The 20,765-nt window shown below is 36.2% G+C and overlaps 1 protein-coding gene across 3 annotated transcripts; it reads right to left on the reverse strand.

Moving 5' to 3' along the window:
* Positions 1–9,849: 9,849 nt before the first annotated feature.
* LOC130935614 (heterogeneous nuclear ribonucleoprotein Q) lies at positions 9,850–15,028 on the reverse strand. Of its 3 annotated transcripts, none has more exons than XM_057865439.1 (9): positions 14,762–15,028; positions 13,348–13,767; positions 13,161–13,277; positions 12,896–13,036; positions 12,550–12,723; positions 11,813–12,020; positions 11,533–11,708; positions 10,615–10,700; positions 9,850–10,473 (listed from the first exon to the last, which is right to left on the reverse strand). In XM_057865439.1, exons 2-9 carry the CDS (start codon positions 13,765–13,767, stop codon positions 10,326–10,328), a joined length of 1,470 nt encoding a protein of 489 aa, XP_057721422.1. In that variant the 5' UTR covers positions 14,762–15,028; the 3' UTR covers positions 9,850–10,325. The 3 variants fall into 3 exon arrangements, with proteins under 3 accessions (XP_057721422.1, XP_057721421.1, XP_057721420.1); XM_057865438.1 differs by having other exon boundaries at positions 13,348–14,149; XM_057865437.1 differs by having other exon boundaries at positions 13,348–13,792; positions 14,762–15,025.
* Positions 15,029–20,765: the final 5,737 nt, after the last annotated feature.

Consider the following 20,765-nt stretch of genomic DNA (forward strand, 5'->3'; position numbering starts at 1 on the left):
TTTCTTTCCTCTTTTCCCTATCCATGCTTTCATTGCTGACACACTATTTGCCTTCCTGTTTTTCCAGCTTTAGTTTAATAATCTGTATCCTGAAACCTCTGCTTTTCAGGATGTCTGACCCTAAAGGGAAAGGAAAAGCTAAAGCAAGCACAAGCAAAATAAAATAAGGAGAATCATCTACCACCGCTTTGGATATACTACATGATGATTCCTGGCGGGAAAAGACCTTTACTCCGCAGGAAAAGGCCGATCAACTAGTGCCTGCAACTGACTCAGTCAAGTTTGCGAACCAATACTGTGAACTGAAGTATCTGGTCTTTGCGACTTCAAGGAACTTATATCTAGAAAAGACCTTTTGAATTCCAGCTGAATTACAGCAATACACCACAGAACAAATCAAACAGCGAGGCTGGTTCTTTCTGGAGAGGAACTTGACTGAGGTTAACGCATCCTGGGTCAGGGAATTCTATTGCAACTATTTTAAAACGACCCTGGACGCAGTACAACTTAGAGGCAACCAGATTTCAGTCACTGAAGAAGCAATTAAAGATATCCTCAACTTCCAGCCTAAATCAAATAGACCATATGGTTACCAGCAGGCTGAGGAGGATCTGAGGTTTCTGCGTTTTGATTGGGAAGCAGTGAAGCGCACTATAGCTATTGATCCTGCTGCCCCATGGGTTATGAGTAAGTCAACAACAACCCCCAAAGGCATAAAAATTGTTTATCTGAATGATGAGACTCGACTATGGCAACAAATCCTGAGCAATTATGTGATGCCGAGCACTCACGAGACTGAGGTGCCAGCTACCATGATTACTCTTATCTGGTGCGTGATGGAGGGCAAGGACATGTACCTTCCTCGATTTATCCAGTGCTACATGTCCAGGGTTCATGTCTGAGGCACTCTGCCCTTCCCCTACCTGATTACTCAGTTGGGCCGCAGAGCTGAGGTACCCTGGGAGCTGGCGGATGAGAAGCCACCCGCCGTCAACTACAAGAATATCATCCCACATGGCAGGAAGTTCCAAGCTCTAGGCTACAGACTGCCCTCTCTTTCTGTCACAGCTGATGCAGCCACATCTTCTGCTGCCCCTTCAGCACCTACTGCACCACCCACATCCACAGCACCCTCCCCTGCTTCCCAGCCTGTCTATCACCTTGTGCACCGCCTATTCGAGCGCCTGGACCAGATGGAGCACCGCAACCAGCGGCGATATGAGCGGTCTAAGCGTCGCAGCAAGCGACGCTATAAGCATTTGAAGTTGATGATCCGGTCAGGCCACACTGACATCCCCTCCGAGCCTAACACACCATCAGAGCCATCTGAGGAGGAGGCGGATGACCAGGAGGAGGATGCACGAGCAGAGGCTGAGCAGGCAGGACCCGAGCAGGCAAAGCCCCAGCATGAGAAGCCTCAGTAGAAACAGCCAGCAAACCCACAAGCACCTATACAGGAAAAGCCTCAGACACTTTCACTACCAGAGCCCATACAGACAGCACCAGCGCACCCCTCCGGAGGTGACGACTCTTCACATCCAGCCTGATTGAGCATTGAGGATGATGCTATTATTTATGTATGGGGAGGTCGCCATCTCTGGCGAACTACCTTCAGACCCTTTATCCTAGTTTATTTTATTTTATCTTGTTTGACTTTCAGTACTTGCACATTTTCTTTTGTTGTATTTCTAATTACTTTATTACATTTTGCATTTTGGGCTGTATATATATATCTTAGATATTTAGCTTAATTTGCACTCTTAGCATATTTAGTTGTGATATAGAAAATATGGATTATTTAGTTTAGTTTACCCTTTTAGCATATGATAATTTAGTTCAAATTAAAAATAAAGAGTAAACTAGAAACTTTAATTTTTCAGAATCACAACAATCCACACACACTATATATATATATATATATATATATATATATATATATATATATATATATATATATATATATATATATATAGTAATAAATGTTGGTAAATTGACAACATTTTTCAAGGAAAATACTTATTTTTATAAGAGCCATTTAAAGATTCACATTGAGTTGAATGGAAACTCTTAATTTCTATTTGCATGATATACATAACTGATATATGGTTCTTGAGCTAAAGAACACACAACCCGTGAGTTTTTGAGCTTAATTGTATGGTTATATTATTTAACCATAGTTTTCATTCCTGTGTGTTTCTCCCTTCTTCTCTATACTTGCAGACTTTACTTTGTTTCATTCTATATGTCCAATATTCAATGTATTTACATGCATGCATAATGATTGAGGCCATTATTTGTTTTTGCTCACTTATCCCAAATAGCCTACCCTTTTAAATCACCATTGATAGCCACCTTGAGCCTTTGTATCCCCATTTATTTTGAATATTACCACATCACTAGCCTTAAGTAAAAAAACAAATTAAATATCCCAAATTGAATCTTTGGTTAGCTTAAGATAGAGATTTTGTATCAATTAAATGTGAGAAACTGTGCAAACTTGGGTTGATAGGAAGGTATTGAATTGATAAATTATTTGAAATTTGGGTGCGTGCTCATGTAAGGCCAAAATAATTAAAATACCATATGCATTGATATGTTGTGTTTATTTTTCAGATTTAAAAAAAAAAACCCTATGATTAATTAAATAAATACGGGGACAAAATTACCCCAATAATAAATTTAGTGAAAGATCAATACACATGTGATAAAATTAAAAGAAAAGTTGATACATGAGTATGTGATACAAAAGTGAGAAAAATTGGGTAGCTAGGCAGAATTTTAAAAATTGTATAGAGTATATATATGTTAGGTGAGATCTTAGACTAATCAAGGATTCAATTTATAGCTCACATAACCATATATATATACATATATATATATATATATATATATATATATATATATATATATATCCTCACCTTTACCTTAGCCCCATTACTACCTTGAAAAGACCTCATGATGTTTGCATGTATACATTAAATATTTGTTGATTAGTTAGATGAAGAACAAAGTTTTAGAAAGCATGACTAGAGAAGAGTAGAGTGATTAACCCCAAACACTGAGTGATTAGAGTGTAAACACAAATCCAGTGAGGATTCAATAGCTCAATTCCATATATCCATGTTTAATCATTGCATGTCTTGCAAGTTTATGAATTCTTTTGATTAGCTCAACTCAATTGTGAATATATTTTAATATGGTTCAACCTTTGTTGTGCATATATGATTCCTTGAAAAATTTGACTTAATTTGACCACATGTAAGCTCTATGAGTATATAGGTGGATAGTAATTAGAATTGCATGATTCATTTAGGTAGCTTGCATTTAGATAGATTGCATTGCATAGATCCCACCATTCTACCTTCACCCCTTTATAGTTTCTCTTGGATTAAGCATGAGGACATGCTAATGTTTAAGTGTGGGGAGGTTGATAAACCACTATTTTATGATTTATATTATGCTCAATTGAGTGGTTTCTATCAAGTCTTTGCTCACTTATTCATATAAATTGCATGGTTTAACAATTCCTTCCTTATTCCTTAATATATGTGAAAATATGTTTCCTATATCATTAAATTATTAATTTTAATTATCCTTTATTACCATTCGATGCCGTGATCCGTGTGTTGAGTATTTTCAGGCTTTATAAGGTAGGAATGGCTTAGAGAATAGGAAGAAAACATGCAAAAGTGGAAGGAACGTGCGAAAATGAAGTTTTAAAGGAAATGGCAGTGACGCGGACGCATGGACGACGCGGACGCGTGACTCACGTAGAACACAAGCGACGCGTATGCATGACTGACGCGTACGCGTGACAAGGAAAACTTCCAAATGACACGCATGCATGACCCACGCGCACGCGTAACGGACGCCACATGCAAAAAATTGCAGAAAACATCCCAGCAATTTCTGGACTCCTTTTTGGCCCAAATCCAAGCCTAGAAAACACATAATAGAGGCTATAAAATGGAGGAATCCATTCATTCAGAAATATAGGCTGATAATTCACAATTTTAGGTTTTAGATGTAGTTTTCTAGATGGGGAAGCTCTCTCCTCTCTCTTTGATTTTAGGTTTAGGATTTCTCTTAGTTTTAGGATTGTTTCTTCATTCCAGGTTCAATATTCCTTTAATTTATGTTCTCTTCTACTTTTATTTATTCTATTACTTTAGTTATTTATTTTCTCAATATGGTTTATGAACTCTATGTTGAATTTGATTTTCTTATTTAATACACATTGAGGTATTTCAGATTTATGATTGCTTTCTTCTATTTAGGATATAAATAATTTGGATTTTTCTCCTCCCTTTGCTTTGATAGAGTAATTGGTGACACTTGAGTTATCAAACTCAGCTGTTGATTGATATTTGAAGTTTGCTGGTTGATTTGGATCCCTCTAAAGCTAGTCTTTCCTTAGGAGCTGACTAGGACTTGAGGAATCAAATTAATTAGTCCACTTGACTTTCCTTTATTTAGTAAGGGTTAACTAAGTGGGAGCAATAAATAATTCTCATCACACCTAATAAGGATAACTAGGATGGGATTTCCAGTTCTTATACCTTGCAAGGGTGTTCATGATAATTAATTTACTTTATTGCTAATTTATTTCCTTGTTCCCTATTTCAAAAACCCAAAAAGATACTTTTCCATAACCAATAATAAATCATACTTCCCTGAAATTCCTTGAGAGACGACCCGAGGTTTAAATACTTCGGTTATAAATTTTATTGGGTTTGCTTAAGTGACAACCAAAACTTTTGTGCGAAAAGATTTTCTGTTGGTTTAGAAAATATACTTACAACGTGATTATTTCTATGAAATTCTTTACCGGCAGAAGTCCGTTCGCCAATAAACTTCTTAAAAAACATAATCTTATAAGTTTATAAGCCATAGCCATACTAGAACTCGCCTTTTAAATTTTGTCTTCTAAAACTAGAAGGTATTACTAAGAAAAAAATCCATACAAGCTTTTATGTAAAATTAATAGTTAAAAATTATTAAATAATAATTTAATTAAATACATTATATCCTTAACTAAACAGTTTCATACGAAGATAATTACATGAAAATTTTCATCTATTACTAAACTCTTGTATTTTGTTTTGTCACGCTTTATGTTGGCAACTATTTCAAACATATGTTTTTTATTTCTCCTTTTTTTGGTTTAAAAACGAGGCCTAAGGCCTAAAAGAAAAAACTAAACAATTACAGTACGGGGTAATAAGACTCCTCTTGCATCATTCGCCAAAAACTGTTCCACTTCTTTAGGAATGTTATCCAAAAAGTGAACACCTATTAGATACTTAGTACTTTCTTTAGATAAAAAATTAGCTATTTGGTTTCCTTCTCTATAAATATGTGAAAGTCTTATTTGTCTATTGTCTTTGATCAGAGCTTCTATGCTTCTAACAAGAGGATTTGTTTGCTGTTTTCGCCACTTCTTCTTCCTTAGCACTTGCCAAAATGACTTTGAATCTATTTCCACTGCTATCCTTCAAAATCCCAAATCTTTTGCCAATTTTATGCCTTGATAGACTCCCCATAACTCAGCTTCAAAAGCAGAGCAATGTCCAATGTTCATGATGAACCCAACTACCCACCTTTCCTCTTAATTTCTAACCACGCCACCACATCTGGCATCTCCAAGGTTGCCAGATGAACGAAAATTGTCTATCGGTAAAAAAATTCACAAATAAAATATCGTTGAAAGTATAGTTCTAAACCAACAAACAACTCCTCAATCAAAAAATTGGTTGTCACAAGTAACAAACCCCAATAAAAAATAAACCGAAGTATTTAAACCTTGGGTCGTCTCTCAAGGAATTGCAGGGAAGTGTTCTTGTTATTTGGGGTTTTGGGAATAAGGGACATGAAATGTAAATGGTAAAAGAAATAAACTAATGTCTAGAAAAGCTCTTGGCAAGGAATGAGAATTGGAAGTCCTATCCTTATTATCATCATCAATTGTAATGAGAATTGTCCATTGCTCCACTTAGTTAACCTCTAACTACGAAGGAAAGTCAAGTGAAAATTATCAACTTGAGTCCACAAGTCTTAGTCAAATCATAAGGAAAGACTAGCTTTAGTGGCATTCAAGTCAACTAGCAACTTATCAATTATCAATCAACAAGAGAGTTTGATAACTCAAGAGTCTCCAATTACTCAACACAAGCCAAGAGGAGGAAAATATAACTCATGACTAAAAGAGACATTTCATCAAACACATAGAAGGCAATAAAAGTAAACAACATAAATTGCAAGAATTAAAGGAAGCTATAACTACAAGAATTGCAAATCAAAGTAATTTTGAAACAACAAAGAAATCATGAATTGCATTGAAAAGAAAAGGAGATCTACAAAAGAATTCATAACTACAACTAACAATACAAAGGAACTACAAGAGAAGTAGAGTGCTACAACTACAAGAGAAAAATCAAAGCTGAAAAAGGAGAATTAAAGCAAAAGAGAAGAAGTAGATCTAGATCTAAACTAAGAATCCTAATCTAGAGAGAGGAGAGAGCCTCTCTCTCTCTCTAGAAACTAACTAAAGCATCATCCAAACTAAACTGTGTGCTAATGTGTGTTGATCCCCCTTTGAATTCTGCATGTAATAGGCTCAGAAATGAGTTGGATCTGGCTCTGGAAAGCCCAGAAATCGCCCCCAGCAGATTTACTTTAAGTGAGTCACGTGCGAGCACCGACGCGTACACGTCTACTGCGCGTGCGTATCGCCATGCGACTTCACTTTCCACACGTGTGCATCGATCTCAGCATCCCAAATCCTTGTTTCTTCATGGATTCTCCACTATGCATGCTTTTCTCTTCACTTCTTCCATTCAATACTTTCCTTATGAACCTGAGATCACTCAACAAACATATCAATGCATCGAATGGAATTAAGGTGGATCAAAATCACCAATTTAAGCACAAATAAAGGAGAATAACAAAAATCATGCTATTTCATTGGATAAATGTGAGAAAAGGTGATAAAATTCCCTAAAATCAACACAAGATAAACCCTAAAAATGGGGCTTATCATTGCCAGCAGAGGTACCATCCATATTAACTTTGACCGATCCCTCCGGAGGAGCTGTCCAGGCTATAAGGATCTCCATTCTTCTTCTTTGATTTCCAAAAATTATGTTTTTATCAAAAGCCTTTCCTTCTCAACAACATATTACCTAATAAAAGTCACTGGATCTTGTGGACGCTTACCAAGATAGGTGAATATTTCTTGATTACGCCACTTCCATAGCCAACAGCAAGCGATGGCGAGGATTGAGGTCCAGTCATGCTGGTTTTGGTGCCCTAGCTCAGTAGACAGATTCCTCCTTAGCTAGTATTCAAAGGGAGCTCTAAGAAATTCCTAAACATTGGAGGGATCAAGGAGCTGTGTCCAAATTCGGGACGTTGCAGGGCAGTCTCTAAGAACGTAGATTATGGTTTCAGGAATTTCGTGACACCGGTGACAATCAGGTGAGCTTCCAAAGATCGTTCTTCTTCTATCTGCTGTCATGATTCTTTTATGTGTGATTTGTCAAAGAAAATATTTTATTCTCTGTGGTCCTTTCCAAGACCAAATTAGGTTCCAAACTTGATCTTGTGTGCTGTTTTGGGGGGTTAGATAATAGTAGGCACTGCGAACAGAAAAATTACCATCATGAGTGAGCGTCCACACTATGGAATCACTTCCCCTTTCATCTCTTGGGGGGAGAACTGCATGTATTTTCTTTAGAAGTGTTGCTGGCAGCCATTCTCTTAGTCTCTGTATGTCCCAGGTGGCTTCCCTAGTAATGAATTCTCTGACTCTCATATCTTCCAGATTAGAGGGGGTTCTCCTCTGATCCACACGTCTTTCCAGAATCTGATGGTTCTTCCATCTCCTACAGTAAAGCTTATATTTTTCCTGACCTCTTCTGCAATCTTAACCACGCTCTTCCAAAATTGTGAATCAGTCGAAGCACTTCTCATTTCATAGATTAAATTTAGGCTTCTTCCATACTTACTATACAAGACATTTGTCCATAGACTATCTTGCTCATTGAACAGCCTCCACACAACTTTCATGAAAAAAGCCTGATTCATTTTCACAATTCGTCTAAATCCAAGCCCCCCCTCTCCTTTGGCTTTGCATATAGTATCCCACTTTATCATATGTATTTTCTTCGAGTCACCTTCCTCTCCCCATATAAATTTCTTCTATAGTTTCTCTATCTCCATGCAGACACCTTTAGGAATTTGTATATGCATCATATGAAAGTTCAAAGACGGGGCTATTACTCACTATGCTAGGGTGATTCGTCCTGCAAAGGAGAGACAAGAAGCCTTCCAGCCACTCAACTTCTTCTTCACTCTTTCCAGCGTACATTTAAAGTTGTCATTGCCTTTTCTGTTATTTGTAATCATGGCATCCAAATATCTCCCAAGGCATGGCACCTCTTTGTATCCACTCTTCTGGACTAGTTTTTCTCTGAGGTTCTGTTCCACGTTCCTAGAGAATAATATAGACGCTTTTGATGCATTTATCCTTAGCCCCAATACATCACAAAATGCTACCAAAGTTTCATTGATCACTTCCATTTGTGCCTCCGAAGCTTCAGCAAAAATAAGAAGGTCATCGGCAAAAAGTAGGTGGACTATCGGTGTCCATCCCTTCCAGCAACCATAGGTTTCTACCTTCCTTCAATAACTCTACCTCACTCCTCGTGTTGGCTAGAACTCTTCCGATTTACATCCATTCCAGAGGACTTTAAAGGAGATAGTTGACACACAGCTCGTGATCATTCTCTTAGCATGTCCTCCCACCCCAAATTCCTCCAAAACCTTTTCAATAAATTTTCACCCTAGTTTGTCATAAGCCATTTCAAAATCTATCTTGATAGCCATAAACTTCCTCTTCCCCTTCATCCTCTTCATGTCATGTGTCATCTCTTTAGCAATGATAATGTTGTCATGTATAACTCTTCCAGGTACAAAACTAGACTGGTAAGGAGCTATTCTGTCAGCAAGCATCGGTTTGATTCTAGCCACCAAAATTTTTGTGATACATTTGTACACCACATTACATAGTGCAATAGGACAAAATTGAATGATAAATTCTGGCTGTTCCACTTTGGGTATAAGGGTTAAGAGAATTTGGTTAATGTCTCTGATTTCTTCTGGATTTTTCCACAAAAACTCAACATATCTGCAAAAATTCTCCTTAACCGTATCCCAATACTCCTTAACAAAGAAAGCTGAAAATCCATCTTCCCCAAGTGTTTTAAATGATCCAATGTGAAACAGATCCTGCCGAACTTCAGTCTCCAAAAAAGGTTTTTGAAGGAAGTTGTTATCAAACACCTCTAGAGGAGGGTATGTGATTCGCGTAAATAAAGTAGGAGTATCGTCTTTATCTTCTAGGTATAAATCTTTGTAGAACTCTAAGAGTGTCATCTTTATCTTCTAGGTATAAATCTTTGTAAAACTCCACTGCTGTTTTTTGTAACTCACTCATATCCTCACACCAGTTCCCCTCTGTCTCGAAGCTTTAGAATTCTGTTTTTTCTCCTTCTAATCATAGTCTTCGTGTGAAAAAATCTCGTATTTCAGTCCACAGCCTATCAAGCATACTGTAGCGGTATTACTATTATTTTATTATTTCGGCATTTCGGTCTTGAAGCGTTGGGTTATTATAAACCATGAGGATCGCTCTTGTTTGGGTTTCAGCCCATTTTTATTTTCTGTTTTCATATTGTTAAAAGTCTTTTATGGCCCATGGGTACACAACTTTTTGTTTTTCCCGAAGATATTTTCCGAGTAGAAAATCAAAATCTACCAAAAAATGTGATGAACATCCGGAGAGAGAAATCTGTCCAAAATTGATAAAATAAAATAAAAATAACGCGGGAAAAATGGATATCCCATACATAGAAAAATTGCAACAGAATACTATACGATATTATTTGCACAAGACATCCAAAATTACATGCTAACTCGTGAAAAATTACCTTAGCATTAAATTTAACAAGATAATGCATCTTAGAAACATAAATCGTTCGCAGCAGTTCCTCCCTGTGCTAACCGGTGCTTGGCGCCTTGAGCCTCGACAACATATTGCAATTGATTATAGACTAAAGATTGTACATATATTAATCCCGTTTCTTAACTTGGTTCCATCATGCAGCCAAAAGGATGGAATGAAATGCATAGCCAATTATGTATTTCAACAAATATACATGTATTGTATTCATCGGCATCTGCTCCTGCTCTACTGATTTTTCATGGATGTAACCAGTAAGGGGAAAAGCAAAAACACCTCGATTTTCAAGATTCTTTTAAGCACATTAGTAGGGATGATACCGACCACGGCCACGGCCACGGTTATGGCTATTATCATTTCCGCGTTTCCCACTACTTGAGCTACCACCACTGCTCTTGCCATGTCTGGATACTGGCGGAGGAGGAGTATGTGGTTGCAACCCTGGCTGTTGCCTACAGGCCCAAAACAAAAAGGAGACATGAAAACAACTAAGTGGCCAATTGTTAAATACCGATTGGACCAGCTAACATATCCAAGCATGTATGATTGAAAAACCACAAGCCTATAACTAGAGAAACCAACAGAACACTTACAATACATATCCAATCCTTCCATCTGGTAACAGCATTGGCATCATTGCCATGCCAGCTGCGGTTGCTCCTGCACCATACATCAGTGGCTGCAAAGATTTAAGGACCTCTATATGAGCAAGGTACATACAGATCCATATAAAAAATACCTAATGCCATGTGTTGCTTGAAAAAGAGAATTTTCTTTATTTCGTTTTGCAACTCGTGACTGAAAGCTTTATGAGCATGTTTGTTCTAAATTTGGGGCATTAATTACAATTTGCATTGGTCCATTGTTAAAATCATATAAATCACCATTAGAATCTGCTGCACTCTGATTACCATTGAATACAATGACATCATGAAGACAATTCAATTTACGTGTCAACTAGTCAAGATATGCCATACCAAGTCCATAAATTGGATTTCATAGTAAAACTGTTTCTCCCTTAATCAGCTCATGAATAATTAAATTATGGAAGCAACCAAGATGTTGTGACTATTCACCCCCCTAGTGAAGCTAAGAGCAACTGTTATCATCACGTAACATGGGTAAGAAGTGAAAAAACTAACATGGACACTTGGCACAAATAAACATAGAAAAAACCAACAAATGGTAGAACATGGACATGCAATGTGTGTGTGTGAAGTTCAAGATTTACTACTTTCTAAACTCTTTCCATATAATATTACACATTCTTGATATACTTCAAGTGTCAAACTTGCTATTGCTAAATAGATTCAAAATTATTGAATATAATTACTTGATACAGGATGTACGTCCAACATGTGTCATACCAATGTCCGAGTTTTTGACATTGATTACTAAGTTGACACTTCATACTTTCCAAGTTCGTGAGAAGCATATTCCACAAATCCTCAATCACCTGAGAAATACTACAAGACAGAACTGAGACCCCACTAGGGAAAAGATCAACTTACTTGTGTGAACCCAGCAGGACCAAATCCTGTGCCAATACCAGAATATGCACCTCCAACCATGCCATAACCAAGTTGAGGTGGATAAGTGGGAAGTACAACAGACTTCTGTGAATTTAGTGTACTGGATGACTTCTGATCTGCTTGTGGCTTTGCAAGTGAACACTCCAGAGATTGCCCTGCCCATCCAAGAAAATTTAATGCCTACGATACGTAATGATCTATTGGCATTCCTGTAAACAGAGATTGAGTAAAATGTATGCAAAAGGGAAAGAAAAATTACCGTCTATTTCATACTTCTCAGTATTCTTCAATGCTTTCATGGCACTTGACCTTTCAGCAAAGTGCACAAACCCAAACCTGCTCTTTTCTTGTCCTGCTTTAGCAGGAGGGACAACCACTTTTGTGATCTTTCCATGATGTTCAAACAGTGCCTTAAGACGATCCTGAGTAATATTCTCTGGAAGGTTCTTTACATAAACTGCTTTTACCTGTACCAAGCACCAAGGTCTCAGCTATACAATTTTCACAATTCATTATAAAGCTGTATGTATTTCATTAGATCTAGCAAAGAAAATAAGAAAGTTAATCCTATAATTAAAGTATCAAATTTACAAAAGTAGCAAATAAAATAGCCAAAAAAATCCCCTCAAAAACAAGCACCAAGCAAACATAATAACCTGGAACCCAGAAAAAGGTCAAATTTCCTGAGCAAGTATGAAGATAAGTAAAATGACAGCCACTGTTGAATCTAAGGCAAAAAACAGAGCATCCAATTCAGTCTAATATGGATCTACCATATTGAGACAACTTGTGTTGTGTTGTGTTGTGGGTGTGTGTGTAGTGAGGGGACTTGGGCAATTCAGTTGTCATTAAGTCATTATATGTCTCAGTTTTGTCTTCTTAGTGTCATACAGAAACCAGCTATTAGACTTCTTAAGAGAAGCTAATAATGTAATTTCTTTTGATCACACTATTCATGTAATTTAATTTCACATGAAATAACATATAATCAATCACCTGAGTGGCAGCAGATGATTCAGAATTCCTTGGGTCAGCCCAACTCACAGTTGGAGCATTGTCGTCTAGTTTGAATTTTGGGTTTGACATCTTCTGCCTTGAATATTCTGCACAAGCATGATTGTAATACTCAATAAAAGCAAACCCCCTATTACGGCCAGAAATCTGTGGGTCCTGTAACAACGAAATGGTTTGCTAGGTTAGGAAAAAATTATTCATCATGCTACATTCTTCAAGTTTTGGGAACAAGTTATGACTTGGAAAAGAAAAGGGTTTTCCCATAATAAATTAAGATTTAAGAACATCAAACCATATGAAATAAAAAAACGAAAATATGTCAACAAACCTTCAACAGCTCCACAGCAACAACTCCAGGCCCAATTTCTGAGACTACCTTCTTCATATTTTCTAAAGTCCAATTTCTAGGAACATTACCAATGAACAACTTATGCTTAGCTTGGGATGTTGAGCACCTTATTTTTCTTCCCTGGAAACTCAGAGGTGACTTAATTAGTTAATAGGCATGGATAATTGTAGTACCTAATAATCGATTAAAAATGAAAAACTACACGATTTTTAGAAAATGTTAACGAACATCTCTACCAAATTACCTTAAATTCAGTGTTGTTCAGTTTCTCAATAGCCATAGATGCCAATTCCTTTGACTTGAAGGTCACAAATGCATAACCTTTTGCTTCACCTGAATCTTTTCCTTTCATAATCCTAACCTGCACTAAATTTAATCAGTTTAGACAATCATGCAATGAGTGAAGAAACAGAAATTTTCAATAAACATACCTCTGACACTTCTCCCACAGATTCACAGAAGGCCCTCAAATCTTCTTCTGAAACTTTGTGAGGAATGCCACCAATGTAAACCTCTGACCCATGAGGTGGAAGTGCAAGAACTTCTGCATGTTTCTTTTTCTCATCTTCATCCTTATTGTCTACCACTCCAATATCCTCTTCACCATCTGAGGGTTTAGTCTCTTCTTCTTCTTCCTCCTCTTCCTCCTCTTCCTCTTCTTCCTCTTCGACTTCTTCCTCTACTTCTTCATATTCAACCTCTTCCTCCATGGTCTCCTCTTGATCATTATCCCCTTCAAGGTCTACCTGTTCATCAGAATCTGTAGGTTTTTCATGCTCACTGTGCCCCTCTGGTGATTCTTGATTTTGGGCCGTTTCATCACTCTGCTTTGTCCCAGGCATATTATGCATCTAGAAAAGCAAGCTTGCAAGGCAACTGTGAAGGAATCACGGAAGCCAAAAGCATTCGTAGAAGAGAGATTGCAAATTGGAAAGGTGGAAATTATATGAGAGGCCAATTGCAGAGTAAGAATTTTGATTGAGACTGTACCATGAGGTACGGACCAAGGAGTAGAAACATGATCGATTCTAAATCCAGGGATCATCATAACATAACAACAAAAGTAACAGACAGGCAAGAGAGTTTGTGAACGGAAATCAAGAGGATAACAATGCTCAAAAGGCCAATCAAAGAGGAAAAAGAAAAATCCAAGAAGAAAGAATTTCAGAATATCTCAAAATTTAGATGCTGAAAGTTGCCCAGAAAACAGTGGCCAGTTTATATGTTGTTTAACTACTTGTGGGGAGGGACAACAATGCACAAAGAGAAAGAGGGGAAAAGGAACAGAAGTGAGAAATAAGAAACTGAGCTACACTGTTATTAAAAAAAATTAAATATATACAAGGCAACATTTTGCATGTTATATGGCGAGAAGCTGAGTAATTACAAAGGAAAGTGCAAACAATATATTCAACTCCTTAATCCTTTCCCAGTTACCAATAAACATTTCAAAACCAAACAAGCAAAAGAGAACTGAAACTTGAAAGCTAATTGGAGGTTTGATTGGATAATAAACCATTATCAAATATGCCATTTATCACCTAGTTCCTGGGAATGAAGCCAGCCTTGCTATCCTAAGAAAATCACCATTCACTGTGAAGCCTCGTATGAGAATATCCATTTCCAACACCGTCCACCCAAATGTTATTATCCAACAATGTTCTATGAATAATAACCTAACTAATCTCTCGCATCATATCAATAAACCACGCAAGCATAATTATTCTGTTTTGTCTTACCTAGAAGCATCAAGCTAACTGGTTTGCATACGAAATTACAATAAAAAATCATAGGCTAAAGCTATGCAGCTGAGAAGAACGATTTGAGATGGAAAAGCGAAGGTACCTGGATGCGAGAGAAATCGAAATGGTAATAGAGGCTTCCAAATTGTAAATTTCGAAACCCTAAATCCTAAAGAGAGTTGGGAGATGGAAGAAAATGGCGCAGGGAAGCGTGAGAGTGGCCTTATGGGGAATGGTGGCCGAATTCACTGTTGCTCGCCGGTGCCTAGGGAATCGCCTTGGGCCTTTGGACCGGGCCTTTCATTCTAAATCCTTTTGTAGAAACATAAGGACTGTGCTATAACCCAATGAGCGGTAACAAAAACCAGCTTAAAATAAAAGAACAAAATTGGTTAACGCAAAACCAGCCAAGTCTTGTATACAAACATGAGTAAATGCCTCCGACCAAAAAAGACGGGGTAAATACCCAACTATCTATGCAGCCGAGGCCTTGGTTCAAGGCAGCATCATCTGCCTCGCTAGAACTGCCCGTTCGAATCCTCAACGAGGAATATAGAACACATGTTAGTAATAGTAGTGTGTGGGTGTGTGTAACTTAAAATTGGGGGTTGTCCAATCCATCGACAAAAAAAAATTCTATTCACACGAATGACAACATAATTTCCTACACAATAAAAGTATAATAGATCCCTCACCTTATTAGTTCTAAGAAAACAAGGACTTTTTGTTACCTAGTTCATCAAGGGCAAATAAAAATGGATTTAGGGTAAGTTTGGATTGGTATATACCCATTTGAAATTTGAATAAAAATAATTTTATAGAATTAATTTTGGGTAGAAGTGAGTTTGTATCAATATAATTTATGTTTGATAATTTTATATTAAAATTGATTTTGATAAAATAAAAGTTTGGATAATATTAGTTAAAATCATTTTTAGATAGATAATTATAAAAAGAATATTATATTAAATTATAATGTTATTTTGGTAATTATGTTTAATTTTTTTATCTTTTTTAGTATGTTCTTTATATAATATCTTTTTCTAATACTTTTGGTACTCTTTTTAATGCTTAAAAGTTTTTTTTTAACTTGTCAAGTTTCAAATTTTTATTCATCAAGATCTGATTATGACTTATTAAAAGGTAAACTGAATAAAAATTTAAAACTTGAAATGCTATTCCTACGAGACCTAATGAATTCTTTCCGTAGCAGATCACTTACAAAATCAATTTGGATTGACTCTGGTTCATTAGGAAATATGGTTAGTACACTATAATCTTCATTATTATAATTATTTATGATTAATTTTTTGTCTAATTTACTTTATATAATGGGATCAATAATTCATATTATAAAAAAATAATAATAAATATAATACACAAAGATTACAATTATAAAGTGTACAATGTCAAACTACATAAAAATTAACAAAAAATAAAAATAATAAATAATAAAAAAAGAGAATCATATAAAGAGAAACAATAAAAATTCTATAAATAAAACAATAATATGTGTGATGGGTACAAAGAAATTAAAGATTTAAAGTTAATGGCTGAACACTGGTTAATGAATGCAAAAAGGCTAAGAATCTTTGCTTCGTGTGAATGTGGGTTTGAGAACAAAATATTATCTGTGTTCACAACGAAAAAAGTATCCAAACCAAAAGAAACGTTCAAGCCCTAACCTTGGCACTCCCACCATCGCTGCTCCTACTATAAACCCCTAGCCCTCTTCTCGCCGGTCACTCCCTCAGTGCTCACTGTCCCTCGCAAACCCTCCGTCGATGTTCCCTCTACCGCCGCTCCCTTTCATCGCTGCAAACCCCTAACCCCTTCCGCCACCACTCCCTTCTGTCGGAGCATTGGAGAAGTTTTGTTGTTTAGGGCCGTTTCCTTCCATCGCTTGAAAGAAACCCTTCTTCGTGCAGGGACAAGCTGGTTTTAAGACCTCTGCCACCACTTTTATATTTTGAGAGCTCAAAAGAAATATTTCCTGGTGCAAAGCTCGAAAGAAACATTGCTTCAATGCTGGTAAACCCTAATTCATTATACATTGTTAAAGTGGCTACTGTTGATGGATCACAGATGTCTTAAGAATTTATGTGATTTTTGGTGTTGGAGGTTTTACTTCAAATAAAATTTAGCTTCTTTTGATGTTGAATTTCAATATTCCTAATTGTTGTTCCTTTTAACTATGACTGTGAATATTAGAGTTAATTTAGATATTTTAACTTTAAAATCAAATGTCATTAGGTTGGATTAGTGATTAATTTTTGGGTTGAATATGAGAATTAAAATTCTGAAAAGAATTTAAATTCATGTATTTTTATGTTTTAAAGTAAGAAAAAGAATATAATTCTGAAGAGAATTTTAATTTTATGCTTTCCAAACACACTTTTAATCTTTATCCTTACTTCGTTCCACATTAACAAGTTCTTTCATAAACTATTATTAGAATTTATCCTACATTTGAATTAATACTAATTACTTTTTTTTTAACTAAAAGCCTAATAAATTCATGCATCATACACTATACTATATATACATTAGTCAATATAACCAAAGCACATTTCTTCTATTTTATTATTTACTTAAGTCAAAGTCTATTTTTGTTTAGGCTTTCACTATTCACTATTGCTACCACTTCTTTTATTCTGCTGCTCCTGTGGTATTACTTTGCTGCTATTTTGGTACTAATTATCTGCTACCGAATTGCTATTTGCTGCCACTGCTACCTCTCTAATTCTGCTTTTGCTGTGCTACTACTTTACTGCTATTGTGGTACGAATTAAGATAGTAATTAAGGTTAGTTTATGCAAATTTAAATACATCTATTAATTTGTTATTGATGTATGCGTACAACTTAAGTACTTTTCTGAGGCACTCATCACTTCAGGACCTTCTTTAAGCATTGCTAAAATATAATTTTCTTTTTTATTTTATGTCCAATGCCTTCAAAAAATTTTGGAGGCTTGGACAATATTGTCTCTTACTTAATTAGGAAGCTAGATTCGCAGTTAGTGAGACTAATAGTAAGGACTTCAAACTAGAAACTTAGCTATCTATTTGAAATATATAGGTTTTCGATGGATGAGTCCAAGGATTGGATGGATACACCACGTCATGAGAAAGAATATCAACCTAGTGTAAAAAGATTTTTACACTTTGTTTTTTCATCAACGGGAGTTCCTCAAGGAAAAAAAATTCAATGCCCATGTGCAAAGTGTTGTAATAGACTTTGGTTAAAGAGAGATAACGTGTATGACCATCTAATATGCCACAGATTCATAGAAGGATATAGGCGGTGGTTTAATTATTGGAAATCACTTGTTGCTATGGATGTTGACAGTGACACAGATAGTGAAGATAACTGCAATGATAACATTGATGAGTTGTTACGTAATAAATTCAAAGATAATATACAAGTTGATGGACAAAACATGGGCCCAACGAATGTGCAAAGAAATTTTATAAATTGGTAGACGAGGTAAGACAAGAACTATACCTCGGGTGTAAAGGATTCACAAGATTATCCTCTACCATCCGTCTTTACTTGTTAAAATGCTTGTATGGTTGGAGTAATGTGTCTCCCACTTCTCTCTTGGAATATTGAAAGAAAGAATGCCATATTTGAATATTCATACTTCTTTTGATAAAACCAAGAATATGGTGAAAAATTTGTTTCTTGACTACCAAAATATCAATATATGTCCAAATGACAGCATGTTGTATTGGAACGGGCATGAGAATAACTCATCTTGCTATGTTTGTGGAACATCCCATTATATTGAGAATCATGTAGAAGAGGATAAGGCTACCTCATCTAGAAAGCCTTGCAAAGTTGTTGCAAAAATTCTAAGGCATTTCCTTTGATTCTCATACTTCAAAGGCTTTTCAATTATGTCCACAAGAACAGTTGAAGCTATGTCTTGATATCATAATGAGCGTGTTAAAGACAGATCGTTAAGGCATCCCGCTGATGGTGAGTCTTAGAAAGCATTTAATAGTCGACATAAAGATTTTGCAAAGGAGCCTCATAATGTGAGACTTAGCTTAGGAAGCGATGGATTCAATCTATTTTAAACTTTTAGCAGTACGTACAGTACATGGCCTATTGTTCTGATGGTGTATAATCTACCCCTTTGGATGAGCATGAAGTCTGATTATTTTATGCTCTCTTTACTTATTCCTAGACCGCAATCACCAGAAAAATGACATTGACGTCTTTCTCCAATCGTTGATTGAAGGATTAAAAGAACTGTAGGAGTCAGGTGTTGAAACATATGATTCCAAAGAAAACAAAACATTCCACATGAGAACATGTCTTTTATAGACAATTAATAACTTCCCTGCGTATGCTATGTTATCTGGGTGGAGTACAAAGAAAAAATTGGCTTTTCCGTATTGTAATGATGAGACTTATTCTATCTATATGAAACTAGTCATAAGACTATTTATATGGATCATTGAAGGTTTTTACCCATTAATCATCCATGGAGGCATAACAAAAGATTTTTCAATGGAAAAAATTGAACTTAGGTCTCCACTGCAGTTGTTAGAGGGTACAACTGTATTTGATGTATTGTAAGAGGTAGATGATTCTTTTGGAAAGAAGCAAAGGAGATCAAAAAATGGCATATCAATTTGGAAAAAGTAGTCAATCTTTTTTTATTTACCATATTGGAAGTACAACATATTTAGACACAACCTTGATATCATGCACATAGAGAAGAATATAATTGATAGCATAATTGGAACTCTTTTGGATATTTCCAAAAAGACAAAAGATCATGCAGCTGCTCGTTTTGATCTTAAAGACATGGATATTAGGAAAAACCTTCAACCAAAAGAATATAATAGAGAAGGTACTTGTTACGAAAAGTGACAAGCTTGATAAGAATCAAGTCAAGTCAACTCAAACAAATACGAAGTATTAGAAAGAAACAAGGACCTTGTTATATGATTAAATTGACATGAAAATCATGATGAACAAGTAATTCAATTCACTTGATTAAATTCAAGATGCACTTGTTAAAAATTTCACCAAATAAGAAATCAAATGTCAATTTGGTGCTAGAAACTCAAAGCAACAAACAAGTACATTATTGAAATTTCAATCCAAAATAATATCATAATCATGCAAAAGTGCACCATTCTTGAATCGAATGCCAAACAAGGATATAGTCCAACACATATGGTAGTTACAACATATGCATTAAACAAAAAGTGTATTCAGGCATTTTATTGAACACATGGCATGCAGTGCACATATTCATCAAATTCAAGCCAAAATTCAAACATTAACAACCCATAAATAAGAAATTGAATACTTGCACTTCAACAACAATCAATTAAGCAAAACCTAAGCTAGATTACCAAAATTAAATAAAGAAAACAAAAATTAAACAAGCAAATAAACAAAACAAAGAAGATTAAAACCTAAAAATTGCAAAGTTAAAGAATGGAAGAGAAGAAGATGTGGCAGTGGCACTAGTGGTGGCCACTGCAGAGCTCACGGCGGTTGAGCTTCACCAGAGAAGATGCCGGCTTACAGTTGAAGAAAGAAAGAAAGAAGAAAGAAGAATAGGAAAGAAAGAAAGAAGAGGAAAGAAAGAATGAAGAGGGACAGGGCGGCGCAGTAGCTACGGCACCGGTGGTGGTGGTCGCCGAAAGAAGGGTGGGTTGTGGCCAGAACGAAGAAGAAAAAGAGTCGGGAAAGTGTTCTGGCGTGATTGGGTTTCTTTCTAATTATTGCCCAGATCGACGCCTGTGCGTATGCACAAAAGGTGAAATACAGGGGATGCGGACGCACAAGGGTGTGCGAGTGCTCCCAACAGAAGAGGTGTAAACGAGTGTGCAGACGCACGAGGTGGGGTGCATGTCCAGAAAGCAAAACTCTTTTTTTTAAGAGAAAAGATCATGTGAGCTGTGTATACGCACAGAATAAAAAAGTGCTGGGCTACGAACGCTCCCGGCAGAAGGGGTGAAAACAAGTGTGCGTATGCACAAATGTCAAAAACTGAGGGAAGTGTGCGTACGCACAGGTGTGTTTGTGTGTACACACAATGCTCTTTTTCTGCAAAATTTTAATACTTCTAAGGCACCAA

The sequence above is a fragment of the Arachis stenosperma genome, chromosome 6, assembly GCF_014773155.1.
Source record: "Arachis stenosperma cultivar V10309 chromosome 6, arast.V10309.gnm1.PFL2, whole genome shotgun sequence".
Classification (NCBI taxonomy): Eukaryota; Viridiplantae; Streptophyta; class Magnoliopsida; order Fabales; family Fabaceae; genus Arachis; species Arachis stenosperma.